General features: G+C 41.1%; 1 protein-coding gene across 5 annotated transcripts in view; it reads right to left on the bottom strand.

The window, feature by feature from the left end:
- Window positions 1-24,327, bottom strand: part of LIMS1 (LIM zinc finger domain containing 1) — a 40,347-nt gene extending 16,020 nt beyond the window's left edge. For 2 of the 5 annotated variants that reach the window (XM_062487928.1, XM_062487929.1), the window contains exons 1-2: window positions 2,954-3,886; window positions 538-697 (exon numbers count right to left, since the gene is read on the bottom strand). In XM_062487928.1, coding sequence (XP_062343912.1) covers window positions 538-697; window positions 2,954-3,135 — 342 coding nt within the window. In that variant the 5' untranslated portion in view covers window positions 3,136-3,886. Of the gene's footprint in view, window positions 1-537; window positions 731-2,953; window positions 3,887-16,516; window positions 16,775-24,262 lie in introns of those variants that run through there. The other 3 variants (XM_062487931.1, XM_062487930.1, XM_062487932.1) reach the window with 3 other exon arrangements.
- Window positions 24,328-24,569: the final 242 nt, after the last annotated feature.

Below are 24,569 nucleotides of genomic sequence, written 5' to 3'. Positions count from 1 at the left end.
TGTGTTAAGAACTGATAATTTCAAATGCTCTACACTGTTAAACTTAAGAGTTGATCTTACACTGGCCCTGTCTGGTTTGGATCACAGCATGCTCACATACTGATAGCGCTTTTCCAATGCCAAGCTGGACTCATTCAACTCAGCAATAAACCTCCTGTGGACCACAGGATGCTGGCATTTCCCTCTATATTACTTTCTCCTCTAAGCAGTATGTTTTGTCTGTATTTGTGGTATGATACATCAGATTCACAAATTTCAAGGAAAAAAATTGCACTGAGAAAAAATCTTCAAGAGTTGTCCTCTCAGTGCTGGTAACATTAAGGTCCACATTTAAAGAATGCTGTATACATTGATCTCCTCCAAATTAGCACAGAAATGCTCCTGGTTTTTTTCTCCCTTTACTGGGCATACTCCTTCAGATCCCAGATCCTCCCATGGGATTTTCTAAGCTATCCATCTGCCTGTAGTTATTTCTGCTATGGGAATTAGGGGTCGAGAGGAAGTATGGAGACAGGAGAGGTCCTCTGCCCCACTTACCTCATAGAAGAGCCCTTCGGGGAACTGCTGAAAGCACTGGGCGCAGACGAAGCACTGCTCATGGTACAGCTCACCATTGCTGTTGACAATTTTCTCGGCAGGGGCAAAGCCCCCCCTGCAGCGCTCACAGATGGCGTTTGCAAGCGCGTTCGCCATGTTGCTGTCATTCAAAAGAAAAAAAAAAAAAAGAAAAAAGGAAATAGAAAATTAACCTAAATAGACAACAGCACTGGTTGTGGGTCCTTCCCCCGCCCCCACACACACACCAGGCCAAACTGCATCAACCTAATGTTAAGCTGCTCAACACAATTTTTTCAATGAACTTCATGGCTTGTGGCATCTCCTCAGAAATAAAACTACCACTTCTCCCTGCTCCTCAACTCTTTAGAAACAAAATCGCTGTGATGCTCTCTAATTAATTAAAAATGCCAAATAGAAACGTTGTCACTACAGACACATTTATAGGCTGTTTTATGATTAAAAAAGACAGGTAATTCAACTTACTGTAAAAATTATGAAATACATTAAAACTACTGAAAACAAGGGCAAATATTAATGATGGACTGGCATCACACAGGAAAGCATAAACCATTTATTGTAAACCAATTCCCAATTCTAAATTATATATATAATGGCATTAGTTCAGAGCTCTAAATAAACAATGTGAAAGACTGTGCAGGATACAGTCAGGCAGATATTAATGAAAAACAGAGTAGTTAAATAATTATCCTTTATACGAGCTCTGCATTGCTTGAAGTCATTCTACAAATGTAGTTTGAAGTCATGGAATTTTTGATTGGTTTGTTAGAGTTTATCTCAGGGAGCTCAGCTCATCATGTGCCAGCTCATAGCCCACTCCAGGGCCAAGGGGGAGGGTGTGAATGCTCTGGCTGCCCCACTGCAACCCACACACAGGCCAACACAAGCTGGCAAACCCATGCCAGGGATGCAAAGAAATACTAAAACAGCAACCTTGGTTGCTTCTCAAAGGCACAGTACCAAAAAAATGGCAGTGTGGTAGCTGTCCACATCTGCAGAAGACAGTACAGCTGTGTTTCAGTTAATTAAGAAAAGAAATTAAGAAAAATGCTCTTTTGTTTTTTCCTTTGCAAACATTTTGTCACTCATATCTAGACTCTCAAAGCCGTGCCTTTCAGGATCACCCCTCTGCCCTAATACCATGTGGTAGCAGAGAGCAAATAGAGGGCGGTGGTCTAGTTTCATTACAACCTGATGTCCACTGACAAAACCACTGAATCAAAATGTATCTGGAAGGTTATTAGACAAGTGACATCATTTTAAACACATGTGCATGCATGCACACATTTCGATATAGATATCATGCTGTGCCAGTTAAGTGCAGAGCCCACATTCCTCTGCAAGATGCCAAGCCTTCCTTCTTAAGTCTTTACGGAGATAAAACCTCTGGGATCCCACCATGTTCAATAGGAATTCAATTCATTCGTCGCACACCATCCAAGGGAGCAAGCAAACACCTAGCACGTGGTTCAAAATGGAATGTGTTTTATCTATTTCTTACACTGTCTCACAGAAGAGCCCTACACAAGGTCACATCTGACATGTTATTATTAGCTGGCACATTTTTCTCTCTCTCTCTCTCTTGATCTTTGCAGACAAGGAAAATGTTAACCGAAATCCAAATATCCACTGCCTTCACAGTTAAATGAGTGGGCAAATTTCACATGAAGGTCAGATGCAGGATGGTCTAACACATACATAAAAAAGAGACCTGTGGACAAACTGCAGTGACTATACACATAAACTGTAATCAACCATAAAGCTCACCAACAGTCTTCATAGATTTTGTATGCTTTCTGTGGGGCAAAATCTCAGTCAATTTCCCCATCCTCCTTATCAATCTAAATGAAGAATAATCACAAGAGAAACTGGGATCTTTCATGATCACTTCAATAGTGCTTGAGCATTAAGGATGTTAAACACTGCTGTACATAAAGTATAATCCAAGCAAAAACATGAAACAAAGTTCAAAAACAAAAATAGTTTCCCTCTTCAGGAAAAAGTGCTTCAATTTGAAACACATCATATATGTAAAACCAGTGAAGTATGTAATACTTCTGCATTAATGAAGCAGTTTATCCATTTGCCCAGAATAACTGGCAAACAACCTGAAGGCAGAGAGACTACAAATTCCAACACCATTTTTACTGCTGATAAAAATTTCTGACGCAATTAATGATGACATTTAAAGTAACAATTCAAATTTTAGTTGACAGTTAACAACTGGCAATGTTTCAAGCAGAACAGTGGCAAAGGTTGGATGAGAGAACAGCTTGCACAGCCCAAGCCTCAGATCACAGACAATAAAATACATTACATACAATACACCAGTAATGTCACTGCAGTTACACCCCAAAGCTGAACGGAATGAACTTACAATCTTGCATAAAAGTCACAAAACTCTTTGTAGAGTTTTATTTCACTGTGCCTACGTTGCAATTTTGACACTGGTTTCTCATCTTCATTTCCTGCAGAGTTGTGAGCATCAGAAGCGACCTTGTACACAACTTCTTCATCCTCTGGGATGGGGTATGGCTGAGCTCTGTGCTGGTAGTCCATCTTGCTCTGATTGCTTTCCCGGGTGTATATAGTCTATGCTTATACTGCAAAGAAACTGTAGGCAAAGTCTGCAAAACAATGTGCTGGACTTCCCCTGGTTCCCAGCGAAGTGATTTACTTTCACAGATCTGTGTCATGTAGCTGGAGCTACTGCGTGCCCTGCTAGAGCTTCAAGTTAAAAGTTCAGTGGTAGAGCTGTGTGCCTGTCACGCTGAGATTTAGTGAGGCTGGCTGTGCACAGAGGAGAACACTCCCCTGCCAGGCCCTCATGTAAACTCGGGGATAGGGTCACTGGAAAGGGTCTTTGCTGCTGGCTGCTGACAGAACCTGCCCAGAAGAGCTGTGGTGTGAGTAACCTGTGTGAGCAAATAAATTCACCAACAAACTTTTCTGCAGCTTCTTTCTGCTGAGGGGGGGGTGGAGGCAGCGTCAAACAATATTTTATCATGGACAAACCAGCAGTGGAAAGAAAGCAGCAAGGGAAGATTCCTGTCTCCAGGTAAATATTGCTTTAATGCTATAGTGTGTTAATTACATTATAAAAATGGCTTTTAATGCTCCACTTCTTTCTTCTAAGTCATCTGTGTTGAATTTATCTATTGGTGTCCTTCCTCTTGTCAGTACTTCAGATGAGGAGTAGATGCAGGCAGACAGTTTGATTTCTGTTGTATTTCTCAGGCCATTAACAAAACTGCCAGGCATGCCATAATGGACAACATAGGAAAGAGGAAAACCAAAGCTTTATTTCCAGTGATGTGCTGCATTTAGAACAACTATCCAATGTAAGAACACTAATAGGAGTAAGATTTGCAGCTAATAATTACACTTCTTCAAGATCTCCCTATTTGAAGCACAATGCTTGTGGCAGATGTGGGATACATTGGCTTCCTGCACTTTCTAGCTGCAGACGGAAGGCTTTTGGGAAGCCCTCCTGAGTAACTAACTCTTGTGTTGAACTCAGCCTTATTAATGATCAGTTGAACTGCAGAACTGCATGCACTTTGTGCTCATGACACACAGCACACCGGTAGCTGAAGAATCTGTTATTCTGTGAGGGGGCATGAGGAAGCAGAGGATGACAAGAGGGAGAAGAGTAGTAGGAACAAAATGGAGAAACTAGAAGATCAGAGAATCATAGAATCATGTAGATTGGATATGACCTCAGGACCCACCAAGTCCAACCATTAAACTAATATTGTGACATTCACCATACATCATGTTCCCAAGTGCCACATCTACACATCTTTTAAATAGCTCCAGGGATGGTGACTCTAACACTTCCCTGGGCAGTCTGTTCCAGTGTTTGACAACATTTCCGTGAAGAAATTTGTCCTGATCTCCAATCTAAACCTCCCCTGGCACAACTTGAGGCCATTTCCTCTTGTACCAACACAGGGTATGACAGAAGGTCCAGTCAAGGCTACGATTTCTTAATATAACTTCACCTTTCCTAGGACCTTCCTACAAAGGGCCTGGATGGTGATGGTTTTTGGCCATATCTCTCACCACCAGTTAGGACAGTTTGCTCAGCAAGCATACAGCAACCCACACACCACTCTCCATGCAGGCCTGAGCTTGCACGCAGCCTTCCTCCAGCTCAGCCAACACAGTCCTACTCTGCTGCTTCTGCTGACAAATTTGTGGAATGGGTTTGGTCAGTGTCTTTCCTTCACTTCCCCTTAACAAGGAGCAACCCCCAAGGCAAGCTATTTTCCAGTGTAGGTGGGACCCAGGCAGCATGACCCTGCTTATTTGCCTGTCTGTAGGTGTGATTATTCACCCTATGCCAGAACTACCAGGAGTCACAAGCTCTAACAGGCTAAGGAGGCTGCACCCTCACCACTGACACAGCCCAGCTGCAGCTCAAACCCTATTTTTATCTGTCATGGGGCAAGCTCCAGATGAAGCAATGCTCAGCTTGTAGCCCTAGGCCACAAAGACCTTGCCAGAGTACCACTGCAGTCCTGGAACAAAAGGTTCCTAAATTCTCTGGAGCATGAGTGATGAAAATGAGCAGTGTCTGCCAACAGACATGCATGTATAATGATGCCAGTTCTTCTTTGTCTTGCATCCCAACACTTTCTGCACAGGTCAGTGCTGAGCTTCTGTGGGTATAAAAAACTTCAGTGAGACTGACTGCAGTGTACTAAAAATGATGATTCACCCAGGATTAGTGTAGGTGCACGAAGCCACTAAGATAAGAAACAGCAAGGTTGCCTATCTCTTCTTCTTATCACTATTTTCTCAACAATTTCCCAACTCTTTTCCTGTATTTTGTCCCAGATCACAGACAATTCTCCTGGGAAGATGCTGCTGCAAATTGAAAGTGCCCTGTAGAATCTTTCTTCGGGTGGCCTACTACAATTCTTGCAGTAATCTGAAATCCACAGGTGACCAGTGTGGCTGGAAGCCTCTTCTGCTGCCTCGTGTCCTCTTTGGTCAGCAAGAAAATATTTGCTTGCTACTGTGCAATCTTCTGCAGGGCTGTAGCAAACCAAGTAGTACAGCAAGTTAGTGCAGCAAGATGTCCATTCAAAAAGCCTGGATTTATCTTCCTAGTTTTTGTCAAGAAGTCCTTCAAAGTAGTAGGACTCCGTGTGTGCAATAAAACAAGATGCCTGGTTCTCCTGTCATGTTACCATTGCTGCTGGAGGAATGACTCCCAGTTTTTTTCCTTACATAAGAAAGGAGCTTGACAGGAGTTTAAAAAGGGCCTTTATGCTACTGAAGCAAAACACAGCTTCTACTGTGAAGGTCTGGTAATACACAAATCCAGAGCATCTGGTCATCTTTCCCTTTTCTGACATTTTGCAGAAGGCATGATGCCAAGATCTGAAATACATTGTTAAAAATACACTGCCTTTTCATTAGGGAGTTCTAGGTTGCTTTGAGGTGAAGCTGTCTCCATGGGGAGTGAGAAGCATGTAAGGGGTTGTTTTGCAGCAGCAGCAGCTTCCCAAGGGCATTCCCTGGGATATAGAACAAAACTTTCCAGCCTATTGTTAAAGATCGAGTGTTAGGGAGAGAGAAAAGGGAGTTGAATGTTCAACTAGCAAAGGTGGGTATGAAAGAAAAAGACAGTCTCCTCTTGGCACACTGAGGATCTGACCGGAAGCCAACACTGAGCGTAGGGAAGGTGCTGAAGGAAATGGTAGAAGAGGGAGGGAGAAGTGTTCCCCTGTAGTTACCAGAAGGGCTTTGGTAAACAATAGCAAAAATAGGTGCATTGCCTAACCCTTGCTGAAGGATGACTGCCGCCTCACTGCATGCTGCTTTCCCTGGACAGCTTTCCAATCTGGCTGCCCATGCCGGCGTCTGCCAGGGACAGACAGGGACTCTTACAGAGACGGCTCGGTGGCCAGCCAAGCCCGCTGAGAATTTCACTCCGTGCCACAAATAGCCGTGTGCCGGAGCAGTCACGGCTCCAAACAAGGTGCTCGGCAAAGGCAGCTGCTGCTCGGCAACCTGTTCGTGCCACCGAGACATTATCACTGCACCGCCGGCACGGTCGGGAGGACGAAGGGCTCACGGGGACAGGCAGGGGGATAAGTAAGCACAGTGCATCCCACCACTTCCCCCACTGGTTCGCGTGGTTTCATTCTGATGATGTATTAACACATGCCACGCAGGGACTCTCACACGCAAACAAAATACAGAACAACCTAGAACAGAAGTTTGGCTGCAAAAGATGTGTGGGCTTGCAGTGCCCTGCTCTGATTTCTGCACCAACATTTTAAAGGGCGAGTTGACCTTTTGTGGGGGTTTTTAACTGAAATTAAAAACACTCTTGGGTTCTGGTTGCTGCAATTATTTATCTCTTAAGCAATAAAATACTTTTTCATGTTAAGCTGGTCTCCTAAGGCAGTTTGAAAGAAGGTATGAATTTTTTATACAATTCAAATGTGCATTACAGGTAGGATTTTCACATGTGCTCAGCACTGCTCTAACTACTTTTTCTATTAAAAATGATGGAAAACCATCTTGAAACCACTGCAGTAAAAATCAGGTGAATTCTGAGTGCTCCTGAAAGTTTCATTCTTTTGTCTTCACCTCAAAATGCATAATTAAGCTTATGTGGTGGGAGTTTAAACAGGGAAAACAAAGAGGCAATTCTAGTTGTTTCATATCCTTCATTATCAATTTATACTAGTATAAACATGTCCAAAAAATGCTTTGGACTCTGCAAACAGAGAAACTTCACATACCATCTCTCCATAAGGAAGTAAATATAACTGGAATAGACAGGTAAGCAGCAGCTTCCCACACAGTGTTTATCAGTCATTCAGGCACAGTGAAACATCGGCCTCCGATAGAATTTGTAGAATGGGAGAGAAATATGCAACTACGGTATTTTTCTGTTATAAGGAATATTTCAGCAAAGCATTGTGTTTTCTTACTGGTGGTTATAAGTATTACCAAATGAAGCCATGCCTCCTGTAAACCAAGCAATGACTTCTGTGTACAGATATCTGATACTCTTTAAAACACTCATGTCTTCCTCCCCCACTACTGTTTTTTTTAAATGATGCACAGACAGGAAAAAGAAAGCAAACACAGTATCATATATGAAAAGCTCATGAACTCCAATGGTTTTGTGTTCCATAAGACACGTCATATTATAGATCATTCGTGAAATCTGCACCCTGTGTAGTCAAATGCATGCCTACTTCATTATGGTATCCAAATTCTGTATCCAAATTCCTCCAACTCTATAAATTTTAAGGATGCAGTTGCACTGATGCATTTCATACATTTACAGCCTCGTTTCCAATTTAAGAATAATAAAAAAGGTCAGCCACTCAATACTATGGGCTGCACATCAAATGTCCCTGAGACACTTGCTGGGAAAAGAGCCGTCTTTTCAAGCCTGAAGAGAGAAGAGCAGGTCCACCAAGCTCCAAAAAAGTGACAGGACAAGAAGAAACAACCTCAGGTTACATCAAGGGAGGTTTAGATTGGATGTTAAATTTATGGGGTTTTTTTTCATGAAAATGGGTGTCAAGCCTTACAACAAGCTGACCAGGGAAGTGGTGGAGTCAACATCCCATGAAACTATTCAAAAGATATGTAGATGTGGCAATTGGGGACATAGTTCAGAGGCAGACTCGGCAGTGCTGGGTTATTGGTTGGACTTGATAACTTTAAGAGGTTGTTACAACCTAAATGACTCTATGATTCTAAAAAGATACAGTAACATATTTCTCTTTAGGGTAACAGTTTCCCAGCACCACAGTCAGCTCATGTCATCTGTCATTGACATCCACAAAAAATCCTCCACTGAATCCTCATAAGCATAATGGCAAATGCCAGCCTTTGATTCTGCCTGAGTCATCTGCCTGCACTATGTGGAACCAATGTTTTGACAAGCTGAACACCATGACCTGAGCAGTTCATCCAGGAGCTATAATTATTACTATGACTCAACGTAACAGCCCAGCAGTCAGGAGAGATTTCTAGTACATCCATGCAGCTCCTTGTAGGGCAGAGAGAACTGCAACACCAGGCTTCCCAGCCCACAGCAACATCCTTATTATAGTCACATCTCCACTGGAGACACCATGCTGAGGACACACCTTCAGCTTTAGCAACCTGCACGTCATACATATATTTTATTACTACTTTATTATTAATAATCTACACCTTCAGCAACATAATCTGTTCTCACCTTCATTAGTTCGAGCCTCTATATGACAAAGTGCAAAGTTTTTCATTGCCTGAATTAATTAATTTTGAGCAGAAGCACAATGTGTTATAGAAAACATCTCCTCAGCTGTTACTCTTCTCTCATACACATACCAAATTGTAATTATTAGTCACTCCAGGTTTTGGTTTCACATTTTTCTCTTCCTACATTCCCTAGAGCATCACCAGGCTTTAAAACCTGCAGAGGATGGCAGACAGCTAAGCCATCTGCAGTTAATACTGCAACATGAAAAAACAGCCCTAATATTCAACTGCCAAGAGAACAACCAGAAGCGGTTTACGTTCCTAAGACTCAAGAACAAGTAATGTGTCAAGAAATAACACTAACACAAAATAGCATTTTGCCTTCATTATGACAGGCTTAATATTTAGAGTAATGCAAACTGAAGGTCTTCATCTTGTACTTTATATTTATTAGCTATTCAATGCTAGTAGCACACCTGTCAAGTAAACACAAACAAATTTCAGCAGCAGTTTGTACAAAGTAAGACTTCCATGCATTTTTCTAGCAGAAGGTTTGGCAAAGTTTTTTTACACCATTTTGCCAATTTTTTTTTTTAATGTAATGGTTTCTGGCCAAACATGCAACCAATCCTCAGGGAGTAAAGCAGCAGTGGACAGTTACCATTATAACACTTATGAGGAAAGAAGGTATAGAAGTTACCCTTAGCCAGAATATACTACTAGGATTTTTTGCTTGACAGAACAGAAGCAAAGGAAAGAGGGAAGATGACAGGGGTTTGTGCTTTCAATCAGAGATGTTCGAGCCCTGCCAAGCCTCCTTCTGCTTTGCTACACACCCTGGTATAATCTGAGGGGTAGCTTTAGAAAGCATTTTAGAAAGCATTTGAGTTTAAAACTACACAATTACTTGTACATTTCAGGCAAAATTAATAACCTGCAACTTGGTAGCTCAGGGAATTGTCCTATTCTGAAGCTGCACTGCTACAATGTCCTTTAAAAAAGTATATATATTAGGACCAGCATTGCAATGTATCAGAAATATAGGGTATGCTTCACTTCAGTTTCTGAAGTCAGTGAGAGGAAATGTACAAAACAGAAACTGAAAAGCCAAATATTGTGCAGGACAAATAACTTTCAATGCAAACTTCCTGTACTGGAACAAGAGGACCAGCCATGGCAGTTTTGAGGCATGACTCTGAGTGGGAGTCCAATAGTTGCATAGAAACAAGAGTTCAAAAGGTAGACTCACCTCGGGATCAAGAACTTTATGGTCTATGAAGAGTGCGGCATGCATGGATTTCATATACTAGAAAAGACAAACCATTTCACATTTGCTCTACCTTTGTGCACTCATTCCTTGCATGTTTTGAATCTTTAATTTAAAAAAGCACAAGCTGAAAAATGTTGCCAGGTATTGCTATCTGTGTCTGCCAGTATGTTACTTCCTTTGAAGCAAATAGTAAAAAGTTTTTAATTCATTTTTTTTCTAGCTCTGTTGTGACCATTAGGGCAGCCAGAAACAGCAGAAGAGCTACAAGGAAATATGTCACAAAAGTCAGAAACCAAATTTCTGTTACTGGCCAAAAGGCTCCAAAAGATCAGAAAAGTTCATCTATAAACATCACAGGATGAGTTAGAATCAACTGGCAAAATTGAGCAGTATCATCAAAAAAACCACTGCTCACAGAGCATTATATATGAAGCCATCATTTCAGAATTCTACCAGCAACTACCTAAAATGAGAATTTCTACAAAGCTGGAAGACACAGAGATGAAAACTGAACAATGGCAGCCTAAAGCTGCTATGACAAATCAAGCAAGGGAAAAAAACACATAACTATGTGCACTACATAATCAGATAATACACATGAAACTCAGAGTGACTTAATAAATCCCCTGAGATTGCTGGGTGCAAGGCAAGACAATAGGAGTTAATTGAAGGGAAAAAACCTGAATGCCACAAGCTCTGTATGAAGTCCCTGAGCTGGTGGCAAGCTAGGGTTACTACCAAGGGCAATTCCATAAAAGGCTCATTCTTTCCTTCTACCTCACTCCACGGGCATCGGCCTTTGGCCATCTTCAGAAGCAGCATATTTGGCAAGATGTTCCCATGCCTACAGAGCATCATGTAAAAAGCTCATGGTCCTCTCGAGAACACTGTGTCAGCTAGCTTCAGGTTTCCTAGAACAGCTCAGAGACCTCAGGAAAACAAAAAATATAAAGAAAGGGAATCCAAACTTACAACCTTTAATTTTTTCTCCCAGATATCTGCAAGTCAGTAACTTTTATTAAGTGGCAACATTGGCATAATTTAGCTTTTCTCTTCTGTATGTAAATTCACTTCAGTGTGACAGACTGCATTCAAAGAACAGCTTAATTATAATGAAGAATAATAAGCCATCATGGTACATTTTCTTTAGAGAACACCTCTGATAAGGTATTATCAGGAAACACAAAAACAATAATAAAAGAAAAGAAATGTACAATTTTCCCTTTAGTCAGATAAAGGGAAATAAGTAAGTAAGAGCAATAAGTAAATAAGAGCAGTGAAAATCATAATTGCTATAATTAACATACTAATTGAAGCTTAGGTGTTTACCCAAATCATAGATTTAGGAGGAAAAGCATTTGGTTGATGTTACACAAGCAGCTATCTCCAGTCATTTGGAGTCATGAGAGGTGATAGTCTGGGTGAAAAAGTCAAGCAAAATTGCTTAGTTGCTATGCAATCTAGGAGACAAGGAGTGAGAGAGAAGGCAAGCAAAAAAGGGTGTGTTCCTCGGGAGTTATTTTAACCCCTAGAGCAATGAAAAGTACAGTGCAAATGAATAGTAAAGCCTCTAGTCATGTGGATACCTCAAACTACAGCGCAATGCAAATTCTAGGTATCCCAATATTTAAATCTAACCATAAAGCACATATTTGCTTGCTGTAAATTACTCTAATTAATGGTACCAATTCAGTGTTACATTTACATGGACAAATCCCTTCTTCAGTTAGAGCAGGCAAGCGGACATGTTTCTTAGTTCAGAGCTCCCAAACACCTGATTCAAATGAGTATTTGTAGCACCCAGCTCTCCACTGTTCTAGCAGAGTTACTAGGGAGAAGCACATTTTTTGGTCTTAGCATTTCTTTTAAAGTTTTTCCTGCTTTGATAAGTTAATCCTTTTATTTTTTTAATCGATGTATGGAATAATTACTGCTTCACCTGCTGACACTGGCAGGGTGAGGAAGTTAACTCTCACAGAAAGCAGCCATATAAATGTTAACATTGGTGATGCTATAAAGAAACATTACCAGGAGAAATCAAATTTAAGTAAGCTTCCAGGTGCAGACAGATCTTTTATTTTCACCTTAACCTGTTCTCAGCACCCTAAAAAGCATCTGAAGGCTCAACAGGTCCCTGGTTTCCCAGACAGTCCCTGACCATCATTTTGATTCCTTCTTCCTAGGAAGAGCAGGTTTTCAGAGCTGATGTATGGTTGAAAACAGCTGTACACCTTGTCTGGCTGCTAAACGTGTGCTTTTGATGGCGGGTTGAGGGGATTTGTGATCTTGCACAACTCCCAAATGCTGTATCTCATAAAGAAAGGGAGACAGCCCTACTGTGTTGCCAATGCGTGGAATTTTATTGATTTGTTTCTTTTTACACTCACCTACAAACCTTGCTGTGCATAACCTATCCTCAAAGCTCAGCGGGATGTAACAATGTGCTTATACCTCCTGTTTCATCTGTAAGGAAGTCTTTCGGCTTGAAATTTTGGGGCACATCCGCATGCCTTCCAGCCAGAAGTCAATGTGCAGTGGCAGGCAGGAGCCTGAACAGATCTAGCAAAGATTGCCTGCACCTACTCACACACATGTACCCATCAGCTTCAGCAGCACAGAGCAAAGGGAATGCAGATACTTTAAAACTATTAATATGGAAAACATCTACAGTGCTTTCTGCAAAGAACAGAGCAGTGGGCTACGAGTGACTGACAGCCACTGATGGAAGCTCATCAATGATTATTTATTGTAAATGCTGAAATTTACTGTTTGGTAAAAACTTGAGACTAACCTCTTTAAAAGTTGTTTACATTTTTAATGGCATTTGAATGCCGATGGACTTAGAAAAGAGAGCTACAGATAGAAGCTAAAAGTGATCAAATTAATTATTGAGTGCAAGCGTCAAAAAAAAAACCCACAGAAAATTGCCTCTGCTTTTGCCAGTACCTTGTACTCTGCCTTGAGAATTAATATGATCAATTCTTTCAGCAGAATCATTCTGTTTTTACAAAAACCCATGGGATCAGAAGGGGAAAGAGCAAAAATAGCAAGCATACTGTTATTGCTAAGTGACTTCTAATGATTAATCATAAATATATGCGTACAATTTACTTTGCATCCTGTTCGCTGCAAAAAGCAAGAAAGACTAGATCAGCATACAGTCAGATTTTCTTACATGCTGTTTCTAAAGACAAAGCAAGACAAGACCTACAGGAGATGTAATTTTTTCCCCACTAAATCAATACAGCTGAAAAAGAACAGTCTTCAGAACAGTCTCTTCTGAAAAACAGATTTTTCAGGTTGTATTTAGTTCAAGGATGGCTGCATCTGTTGCAAATAGGAGAGAGGTGAAGGTGCTTGGCATCCTCCTGCATTTTGAACTCTGCACACAGGGAACATCCTGTATAATTTAAGTTTATGAGCTGGTGAGTCTACTCAAACAGGCGAGGTCTGCATTCAGCACCCTGACCTCACTGGAGCTCTAAACCAAGCACATTTTTGTACTGTGCAAGTTCAAGAAAAGGATGAGCTATCCAGACCACCTTTTACATGGCACAGACAGTCTGCAGCTCCCTAAAAAGTAAAGCACCAGTTGCATCTCTAGCAGCAGATTAAAAGGCTGCCAGAGAGGTTATGGGGTTTGCTAAGTGATGCATGGAGTGAGACAGAAAGAGAAGCCAAATTTCCCATCCCCACCAATGTGCTGTGCTGTGCTGTCAGGACAAATTAAACATGATGCATTATATGACAAACATATGTTCTGGTACACATTTTGGAGTTTCAGTACATTGTTTCCCAGTGCCCTATTTATTAGTAATCTCACCCATTTTAAGTACAAATGACACTGATATTCCCCGGAAAGAAAAAAGGCAGAATTTAAATGACACTGATATTCCCAGGAAAGGAAAACAAGGCAGAATTTTGGCACCAAGCCCTACTGAGCTGCTTTGTAATGCCAACACTTGGCTATGTCTCAGCTGCAGTTTGCAGGTACACAGTTCCCTGTCCTACCAAGCACATCTGGCTCCTGCTGTGATGGCTGGTCCCAGTAGATGAAATTAAAGGTTTTAATTTTTTTTAATTTCTCAAAAGGTGACCTGGGGACACTGGCATCTTGAGTACACTTTGGCCCAGGATTAGAAGAGCACTACTTGAACTGAGAAAGCAGGTTTCAGTGAACTGTTGCTTGAGGGCTGATATTATTTAACACATCTGGATTAATATGTATGTAAAACAAAATACAAAGGCACTAGAACAAAGAACTGGAGAGAGATACTATGGGAGGGCACTGAAAAGCCAAGGATGGCAAGATATATTTAGCAGACATAAAAGAAACCTCTTGTCTTTCTTGTGGACTTTAGATACTCTGAAAGTATTTGCTAAGGACAGGCATCTAAGTGGCACTGGGAGAATACATGGGAAAAAATAGAGCTTTCCACTTTTAGAAAACTAATGAGCTTTTCCTCTTTGTTCCCAATTACTCTTTGCCCTGTTGATATGTCATAATTCTGCAGTTATAATGCCACAGCCTTTTGTCATGGAGAATGCAGTAAAAATGACAAATAAGCCTGCCTTGCAAAACACTTAAATATCACAATAACGGGTAGGAGGGAGCAAGGTTTAGTTTGAATAAGAACCAGCTTAAGTTATTAGCAAACATAAGATAAGCGCTGGTTGCAGCTATGGTTGTCTCCCTGCTCTAAAAGCATCATCTGACCATGTTCTATTCACCTTACTGTACCTCCAACACTCTGCCCTCCACTGATTCACAAGCCCCCGATTCACTATTTCCTCCAATTTGGATTTTATTTCTCAAGACCAACCCTCGTTTCATGCATTTCTCATCTCTAACCAGAAGAGGCTCAGGAGATTAAAACACTTCCACTGTTGCAGTAAACACACTCCCTTCCCCCTATCAAGTCCCAGAATGGTCTCATTCCCATCTTGGATGTACACAGCAAAAAGAACAATACAACCATACAGAGCTAGTACTCATTTTTACATATATGCTTAAAAAGAGGCTTTATCTTCCCCAAATAGATCTATTTTTCCTCACTGGTAGTTTTTTGGGGGTTTTTTGCTTTGTGTCTTTTTTTGTGTGTGTGTTATTTTGTTTTGTTGTTGTTTTTTGTGGGGTTTTTTTGTTTTGTTTTTACAAAAGAAACCAAATGCAAAAATGTCAAGAATCTCTGCACATCTCTTACTCTTTTTTAAGTCTGGTTAGTCTTCCAACTGTAGTCATATGACTACAACATATATACTGCTAATTCTATTAAAAATCCATCTCAGAAATCAATTTTGAATTAATACTACAACGAGATACCAAACATGCATACCAGACCTGCAAGTAACACATTCCTAGAAGTGATATATTTGTGACATCCCATGGCAAATAATCTTTGTAAATTACAGTCATATATTTTGCCACAATTAAGGTCCTTGGATGTATCAAAAGAGTAAATCCCCCAGATCTGAATAACCATTCTTCTGAAATTGCTAATGCAGTTGACAAAAACACAGTAGCAACCTTTCAAATTACACAGCACTCCAACCAACCTGATGAATATCCGTTAACAAGTAAAAATAATCTAAAAAAAACAATGAGACAGGCATTAGGAGATAGGAAGCACTTCCTCTCCATGGAGGCTTTTGTTAGCAGATACACAAGGTTCCTTTGCAAAGGAGCTTGAAGTGGGAATGGATCGCTTTCATGCTGAGCACACTTAGAAAAACAGCATTTTTACTTCTTTTATTTGGGGGGGGGTGGGGGGGGGGGGGTGTCTGACTTACTCAGCTTACAAACATATCTTGAATCTTTCTGCTCCAAACAGAGGCTTTTTGCAAATTCATTGTTAATTTTTTTCAAAAGGTTCACAGCATCAGGAAGATAACCCCAGACATTAAATGGCTTTCTGATTTTTGGTCACCCTTGCTGAGTAAGGTCAAGCTAAGCGGCCCTGCCGCATTCTTTCGTCTAAAGCCCTTTCTGCAACAAAGAACCCCATGAAGAAAACCAGAGCCCAGCAGCCACCCCAGCTCCACAACACCAGGGACTGTGCCAAGACCCAAGAGGCAACACAACCCACAGAACCTGGGTGACCCAGAACTAGCTTCAAAGCAGACAAAGTTGTCAGGCTCCAAAACGTTTATTTACTCATGAATGCTGGCTGTCAGAAGGGATCCCGAAGCAAACACGGCTAACATTTGCCCTTTCCAGAGTCAGGGAAGGCTTCACACCATCACCAGAACCACAAGGTCACCTTATGGCTCCTGTTATCTCTCCTTCAGGCATTTTTCTGTCGTGCCTCGGGGCTGCTTCTCGATGCATGTGTTTTGCAGTGACTTTCCAGAGCTGTGGCTGCCTTTTGGTTGTTAAAACCACCGAAGCAAGCGGGCAGCAGAGAAGGGCTCGGTGCCCTGGCAGCACCATCCATTTGCACTCACCTCAGCTTCTCTTCCTGTGACCCGGGCAGGACACTGTCAGGACGATCCCGTCTCCTCCTGTACAGACCTGAATGTGACAACTCTTTCAGCTGCAAGGCCGTCATATTCCCCTACCTGGAGGAGGGTTGGTTTGTTGTTCTTTTGGTTTTTTTTAAGGTGAGGGGGGGTGTTCTGGCTTTGGGTTGGGTTTCTTTCCCCCGCCTCTCGCAGCTGTGGGTGCCGAGGAGATGCCTGCCAAGATGCCCGGAGAGCAGCGGCGGGGCGGTGTGTCGGCACACCTGCGCCCGCCGAGCCACCGACCTCTGCAGGCAGGGCCGGGCAGGGCAGGGCAGGGCAGGCACCCGCCGAGCTGCTTCCTGCTTCTTCTAGGTACACACCCTCCCAAAGAGCAGCACATTTCCTTTATCACTTGATCGCACCTGAGGGATGTGTGGGACAAGCTCACCCCCTTCCCTGCAACTTCCCTCAAACTCTCACCGCCCCGACAGGCGCGACCCTGCCCCGTGCTGGGCAAAGCAGGCGGCTGTCCCAGAGCCTCCGCAAAAAGCTACGCATCTCTGTTTACTCTTTCCTGTTCTAATTTATGACAAAAGGAAAGTCATTAGAGCAATGAAAATTCAGAGTTACTCAAGCACTTTGGCAAGCTCTGACGGGGAGGTTGATGCAGCAAAGTGTGCCTCAAAGTAACTTGAGTAACTAGCATTTTAATGCTCCTTTGGAAATGCAACAGCACTGTGCATTTTTCTTTTTCTACCTTGAAAACCAGAAGAAAACCACAATGTAATTTTCTTCCTACTCTCAGCTATCAAAACACAACTACTATACCAGTTTGTCACATTTTGTAGTGATGGAATGTCCTGTGTAATTGTAAAACAGGAATGGAAGTGCTTGAAGTTTCCTGCAAGGCAGGAAGGCGGTTAGCAGGGAATTTTGCAAGCTCTGTGTCTCATTTTACTAAGTAAATTTTTAGCAGTAAATAAAAAACTTCATTTCAGGAGGCTTCAAAAAAGCTTACCGCTTCTTGATAAATGTTTACTATTTCTTTGACGTTGTTCTTGACGCATAAAAACAAAAACTTAATTCAGAGATTTTACTTCTACGTGGTGAGTGGGGAAGGTGTATTTTTAAAATTAATTTGCATTTAATAAAGGCCAAGAAACCTAAAAATTTGCAAGGACTGTTTTGACTATAATAGGAAACAAGTTCTATGTGGTATGAATTATAGAGTTCATTATTAAAGTGTTTATTTTGTAGCTGAATATATGTAAGAGTATTTTTGAATTTCTCCAAAGGAAAAACTATAACATAGGTAATACTGGGTATATCATATGACACCAATTTTGTTGAGACTGAACACAAACTTGGTAATTTTATATAATACTTTCAATATGCTTTGGTCTGGAATGTCATCAGCACATAATATTAAACATCACACAATGGAAAAGTAACAAAATTGCTTTGGAAAAGGAATCATGTAACATGCCAAATAGATAATGGCTGCAAAAATTCAAAGTGATTTTTATGATGTTAGAGGGTTGCACATACTGAACTGTCAACGAGCTATACACATCTGAGCTCCTGTCCTCAGAAAATTAAAGCAAGAACAATCACAATATTTGCCTAAACATGCTGCATTCCGGTTTCAAATGAAGCATTTAAAGTTGCTTCTCAGTACACAGTAGAATAAGCTTAAGCATAATTAAATGCCAATTCCCAATGAAATAAGTAATCCAATGAAAAGTTAATGCTGTTATGAGTGGAGCTTCAGGATGGCAGATGACAGATATTCATGGCACAGCAGCTTTTATACGTTACCAACAGTCTATACTCTGCTTTAAACATCTGTGTACAAATGACTTACTTCTGTCCAAGTGATCAATTTTAAATAATAATCTAAAAAGCGACGAGTCCATTTTTTTCTGTGAAAAAGCTTTGTAAATTATGCAAATTGAACTATTACCTACACATTTGTTCACAGATTCTTATTCACTACAGTAGCTGTCTGTAGTGCCATTGAGCATATACTGAATACTTTTGCATTAAACATGACACAAGACAATAAAAAATAAAAAGGACAATTCTTCACCCACTTTGCTCATGCACGTTGCATTAGCCTGAAACATCAATCACTTCATTATTTTATTCATTCATTTAAACATTCATTTATTTATTCAAGCATGAGCAGCTGCTGTGCTTGGGCAACAACTTTTACTCAAATGTCCTCAGTACCAGAGCTGCACCAAGACAGAGCATGCAAATTAAAGGAATACAGCAAGTCCAGACACAAAAATGAGTTGTTATACAGATCAAATAGAAAGGAGGGCAAGATGGTTAGGTTTCTAAAGTAAGACCAGAGACTCAGCTCCATTTCACAGGCCTTTTCAGCAAACTCCAACAGGGATCTATGCTGATATAGAAAACACTTTCTTGGAGAGCTTCAGAACAAGCTGAAAGCTTTCTACAAGAAGAAATGCAAACTGGACTGGTTTTTTGCCCTGTGGGATTGCCCATGAATCCTCACAAGAGATGAGGTTTCAAATCTGAATTTACCCAGTCAAACTTTAAGTTCTGAGTATCAAATACAAGTTATAAGGGTGTTTTTTGCAGACATGTTGCAGAACACAAATGTTATTTCTCAACTACCTCCTTAAATGCTTCCACAAAGCAACTCAGATAGACCTGGCTCTCCAAGAAGAGCTTCCCCAGCGAGTGCCTCCCGCTCCCCACACCCCTTTTTACCTTCTAGCCCCTATCTGCTGTTTATAATTCTTTTTTTGAGAGATTACATTCTTCTCATGTGGGATGGGGCCACTTGGACCTTTCACATTCCATCAGAATTTTTGAGGACCAGCCAAATTACCACAGCTTTTCTCATTACCACTAATGCACTTCTGGTATATCCAGTACTTTTAAAGTTTATTCTTCATTTTCCAGTGTGTGACTCTTCCCTCATGCAACTGACCATCCTCCTGCCCCCAGAGAAAGCCAACATTGCTACTGTGATGTGATGGATAACCATGGTGGTACCTAGCTTTCAACCAGAGGAAAATATTCCCGCATGTGCAACCAGCACAAGGTGGAACTGAGACAGAAAGTACTCAGTCCTTCATTCGTCACAAGCAGTAAGTAACTTTTTATTATGTGAGACAAGGCTCACGGTCGAGTTTTCACGCAGTCCTACACAGCATTTATCTAGATATTCCAGGCCTCCAGTGCTCTCCCTTACATTTCTGTGAAAGTACTGCTATTCTGGTGACTCTAGGTATTCAGCAGAATTTTACAGTTTAAAAATCTTTTCAGATAGGTTATGCCTGGCTACTTTATATTACATTGAAAGGGATGAGAACAGCAATTCATGATGCTAGAAAACATGTAATTGAACTTAGGAATAACAATAAATGTCAAGTGCTTCAAATTCAGGACATTTCTTCATGAGCTTGTATTTACAGAAAACATACACTAACTATAGAAACCAGAAAAGATGAAGTTTTAGGTCTCTTATTCCACAAAGAGAAGTCAATGTGTGTCATCTGTTATTTCCTCTAGTGGCACATTCTTGTTTTTCAGTTTTTTTCAATCTTTGAAAAAACTACCAAATTTCAATTAAATTTAGTTGAAGATTTTCAAATTGATAGAAAAAAACTGTTTTCATGGCAGCACAATCAGTCAAAACAACAATCAGAAGACTATTCTGAAAACATTACAGGAATGCCTGTAGTGTGCTCACAGTTACTAGGTGGCTGCATATTCAAAAGGGACCACATTCTTCCATCCCCTCACTGCTCACCCAGCTTATCACTGAAATCAGTTTCCAGAGGAATATGTACAAGAGTGATCACTTTCTAGTATTTCTTGCAAGCTTTGGAAGAAAGTACTTTAAAGTGAAGAAAAAGGCTTACACATCAGCAAAGGACTCGCTGCAGAAAATGAAGGAAGGTGGCAATAACCCTTCTGCAAGGGTTCTGCAAGAATCCCTGAAGCACCCAAGACAATATGCTAACACCAACAAAGCTTCACACCTCTCTGGACCTGAAGAATGAGCCCCCACAGATGGGTTTGGGTGTCAAGGAATAGTGCACCACACTGTGAGTCCCTGCTGGGACAGGCAGTGATAAAATGAAATGCACAGACAGGATACCAAGCACAAATGCTAAGGACACACACCTTGAAACTAAAATTTCAAAGCTTCATGGGAGTCTAAACTGTTGATTCAAGGAGTTAAATAATTAATCACATTTCCCTCCTTGTCTACTGTCACTCCAACATCCATTTTGATGTATCCTCCCATGTTCCACTTAGTGATGAATCAATCCTGAAGCATGCAAATTTAATCTGTGGATTAGGCTATGTACTGAGACATTTGATTTATCTATGTCACACTACAAAGCAGAGTTTTGGATTTATGTCCATGCTCCAGCTGACCAAGCAGGATTGTTGCAATTTAACAGTATTTACTAGGTTTTGTTAAACCTCATCTACAAATGCCTGTTCCTGCCATACAATGTAAAGTAAAAACCTGTATGATGGTTGCAACCTGGTCTAGTGCAAGATGCACTGGCCCATTGCAGGGGAAGGGAGGGGGGGTGGGTTCAAACTAGATGCTCTTTAAGATCCCTTCCAACCCAAATCATTCTATGATTCTGTGGTGTGCCCAACACTCTTCAGAGCAGTGATGCACTCAACCCATTGAACACCTCTGGGATTTGATGGGGCAAAGGGAAGGCAGGGTTATTTTGGTGAGAATAGGAGGCCTTTTTGATGCTGGCAGTACCAAAGGCATCTCCACCTCCATGGCTGGTGGCCCACAAGGTTTCAGGCAAGCATGGCAGAGATCCCTGCTCTCATTATTCTATTCCAATAATAATAAATAATAATAATAAAAAAGCAGTAAAAGCAAACATGAGAAAAATCTTCTGTCTGCCTGAAAGTGGAGCAAGGTATTTTGCTTTTCTTTTCCAAGCTCTCTGCACATGCTGCTCCATTAATTCTTGAATTCAGCAGAGAAAAAAACCTTGCAAAAAGCACACTTTTCTCCAGAAAGCAGAAAACTGCTTGGGCTGAGCTTTACAATACCTCCCTCTACTGGGAAAATACTGCCTTGTTTCTCGTGCCAGTATTTCCTCCTACAGGCAGAGGGAGGAATGGATTAACTAACCCACACACACTTCAGTCATACAGACCGGGGCCAAACTGAGAGTACAGACGAATGAGAGACCAGCGGGGGAAAATGCAGGTTGGCATTATAGCCAGAAATTTATGCTGTTAATCACCAGATGATCCATGCACGAGTAGGTGTGCAAAGAAGAAAGCGTGACACAGCATGAATCACTTTTGTCCTGCCGTTTGCACATAAGCCTCTTAAAAAACAGGAGTGACAAACAAGCTGGCAAACAGTTGATGCTTTAATATGGGTACCATTACTCATATGGACCCTGTATAGGATGGGGTAACACCTAAAAAAAGAAAGGAAAAAAAAAAAGCACACCAAAAAAGGGGAGGGAAAATTTTCTAAGACCCTAAGCTGAAAAGTCTTATCTTTAAAAAAGTTTACTTCTACTTGCACTCTACTGTAGATATGTCCAGAAGGTTTACTTTATTCTCTTGTGATGAGATAAATTGCCTCTAGAAATAAGGGCAAAAGGTCCTAGGTGCCAGCTGGCTTATTGGGTGGTCAGAAGTTTCCCAATAGATGCTACAAAAGACTGAAGAAATCTCCAAGTTAAAAAAACAGAAGCAGATATAGAAGGAAACTGCCCAGAGAGCTGCTGTCCCAGATACCCCAATGAATTACCTGCTCTGGCAGTCAGGTTTGTGTTCCAAAAGCCAGCAAGCTGTTCCAGGGGTGCAGAAAAGCTGACTGAGACATATCAGGTGGGCAATTGCTGAGCCCTGGTTTGGGTGGAGAGCTAGTTGGGACATCTCAAAACAGGTCCCAAACTGACTTTGCCCTTTCAGCAAAGGAACAGGACTACTAGGAAATCTTATTTTTTCTCCAAACATCACTTATCAGGGTTAAATAAATGAGAAAAAAAAATACAGCAGCCTAGAAAAAATGCTTTCTCTATTAACTACCAGCAATTACTCTCCTGGACCCTTTGCCTTCCATCTTACAAGTACTCTTCAAATTCCTAACACTCCGTTACAAGTAGAGAAGGAAAGGTTCTCACCAAACACTGAAATGAAATACCAAGGAGAGAAGACAGTAAAATCCCTTGACAATGCTGGAACATATGCTGGTAACACTGACAACATGCACATGGCTTGAAGGTACCACCACCTCCTGGCACACAAACAAATACAACCATGAAGGCAGTAGGTGACACTACAGCTCCAAGGGCTGGTGTTTTAGAAGGACAATCCAACTGTGAGCTCTCAAGAGGGCACCAGAGCCTCTGAATGTTTCTGGTTGTATGGTGAGGGATGGTCAATTTAGCAGCTCAGAAGAAGCCATGATCCCGACTGTACGCCTGTGTAAACACACCAGTCAGCCACCTCACACAGTCTCTACTGCCCAAAAACCAAGGCAGGGGAAAACACATTACAGAGGAAAGGGGAGGAGGCAGTAAGGGCACAGAGAAAACACCTGAGACAGCACAGGTCAGGCATACTGAAAAGTCATTTTATACTCTGACCAGCATTTCCAAGAAAGGTAGAAAATGGTGGTTCCGTAGAGATTATCACCTTTAAATGCTCAGAAACCTGTATATAAGAACTAATATATTCTCTAAAGTAAAACACAGAAAGTAGATCAGGTGTCTACAAAGAATGAAGCTGAATACATGTAAAAACACTTAAAAATTGAAGGCAAGACACAATTTTTAGCAACTCAAAAAAATCTTAATTTTTAAGTATTTACACTTTGGTTTTGAAATTATTAAAACTTGTCATTCATATCCAAGCAGAAAAATCCATACTGAGAAAAAAACCCTAACAAACTACAGTGCAAAATAAATGAAAGTAATTGAACCTGGACATTCAGGATAATGCAGAACGAAAAAGCCATTTTCCCCCCCTTCCCTTAATGCTCTAAAAAGTACTTTGGGATTCAGCATAAAACAAAAAAATATGACCTCATATGGATTTTTCATAATATTTTAAAGCACATGAAAAACATACCTAAGATTCTTAAATCAGAGCAAAAGCCTTAAACCAAAAATGCACAGCTGCCCTACTGTAAAAGCTTTGCTTTTCTGACCAAGTTACTGACTTCTGAACACAACCACACCAGAAATTACACAATTTCTGTAAAAGGTGGGACAAATCTTTTCCTTCCACTGGAATTACAGCTTTGGGTTCAATTATTCTGTCAGAGTGTCCTCTTCCTCAGTCAGCAGAAAATCCGTGTATCTTCAAACTGACCATGAATCCTCTGTTCTGTGTGGGGACAAAATAGCGTCCCTAAAAACACTCACAGTGAGCAATGGATAAAAACTACTGCCAATACCAGATTACCTCTGCGCATTTCCAGAACAACAAAGGAGCGTGCTAGAAGCTCTGTTACCATGCTGCTTGCTGTTAGTAGCAATAAAACCCAGCAAGTAAAACTATTATTCGTCCTCTTCCTAATTCTATTTATCATCATTCCCCTGCACAGCTCCAGCTCCCAAGAATTTCCCTGTGAATGACTAAAAGTCCATATAATTCATAGCCAGACTGCTGGCTCAGAAGGCAGCACAATGTACACTCCAGCAGATACCTCAGCCAGACCCTCAGACCCTCAGCCCCAGTGACTAGGTGGACACTTACTGTCAGTCTGTAGCCTCACTGGCAGCACGTTAACAGTAAGCAGCCTTTCCCATATAAAGTTTCACATCAAATGCCCACTGTTTGTATGTTTTCCCTGTGGTTATTACTGGTAGTTGTGATAAAAAAAAAAAGAAGTGACCCAGTAAACCACTTCCTTCTCTGACCCTGTAACAACCTGATGCTGTAAAGAAGAGGATAAATCTATCAAAATTCACAGTTCAGCTTCACAAATTGTGTCATGCCAATTCTCCATCTCAAAACCACCAAGGACAGAGAAGGAAGCAAACCTTCTACCTCATAGGAAAGG

The sequence above is a fragment of the Cinclus cinclus genome, chromosome 2, assembly GCF_963662255.1.
Source record: "Cinclus cinclus chromosome 2, bCinCin1.1, whole genome shotgun sequence".
NCBI classification, from domain to species: Eukaryota; Metazoa; Chordata; class Aves; order Passeriformes; family Cinclidae; genus Cinclus; species Cinclus cinclus.
This window is presented reverse-complemented; position numbering and strand designations above follow the sequence as displayed.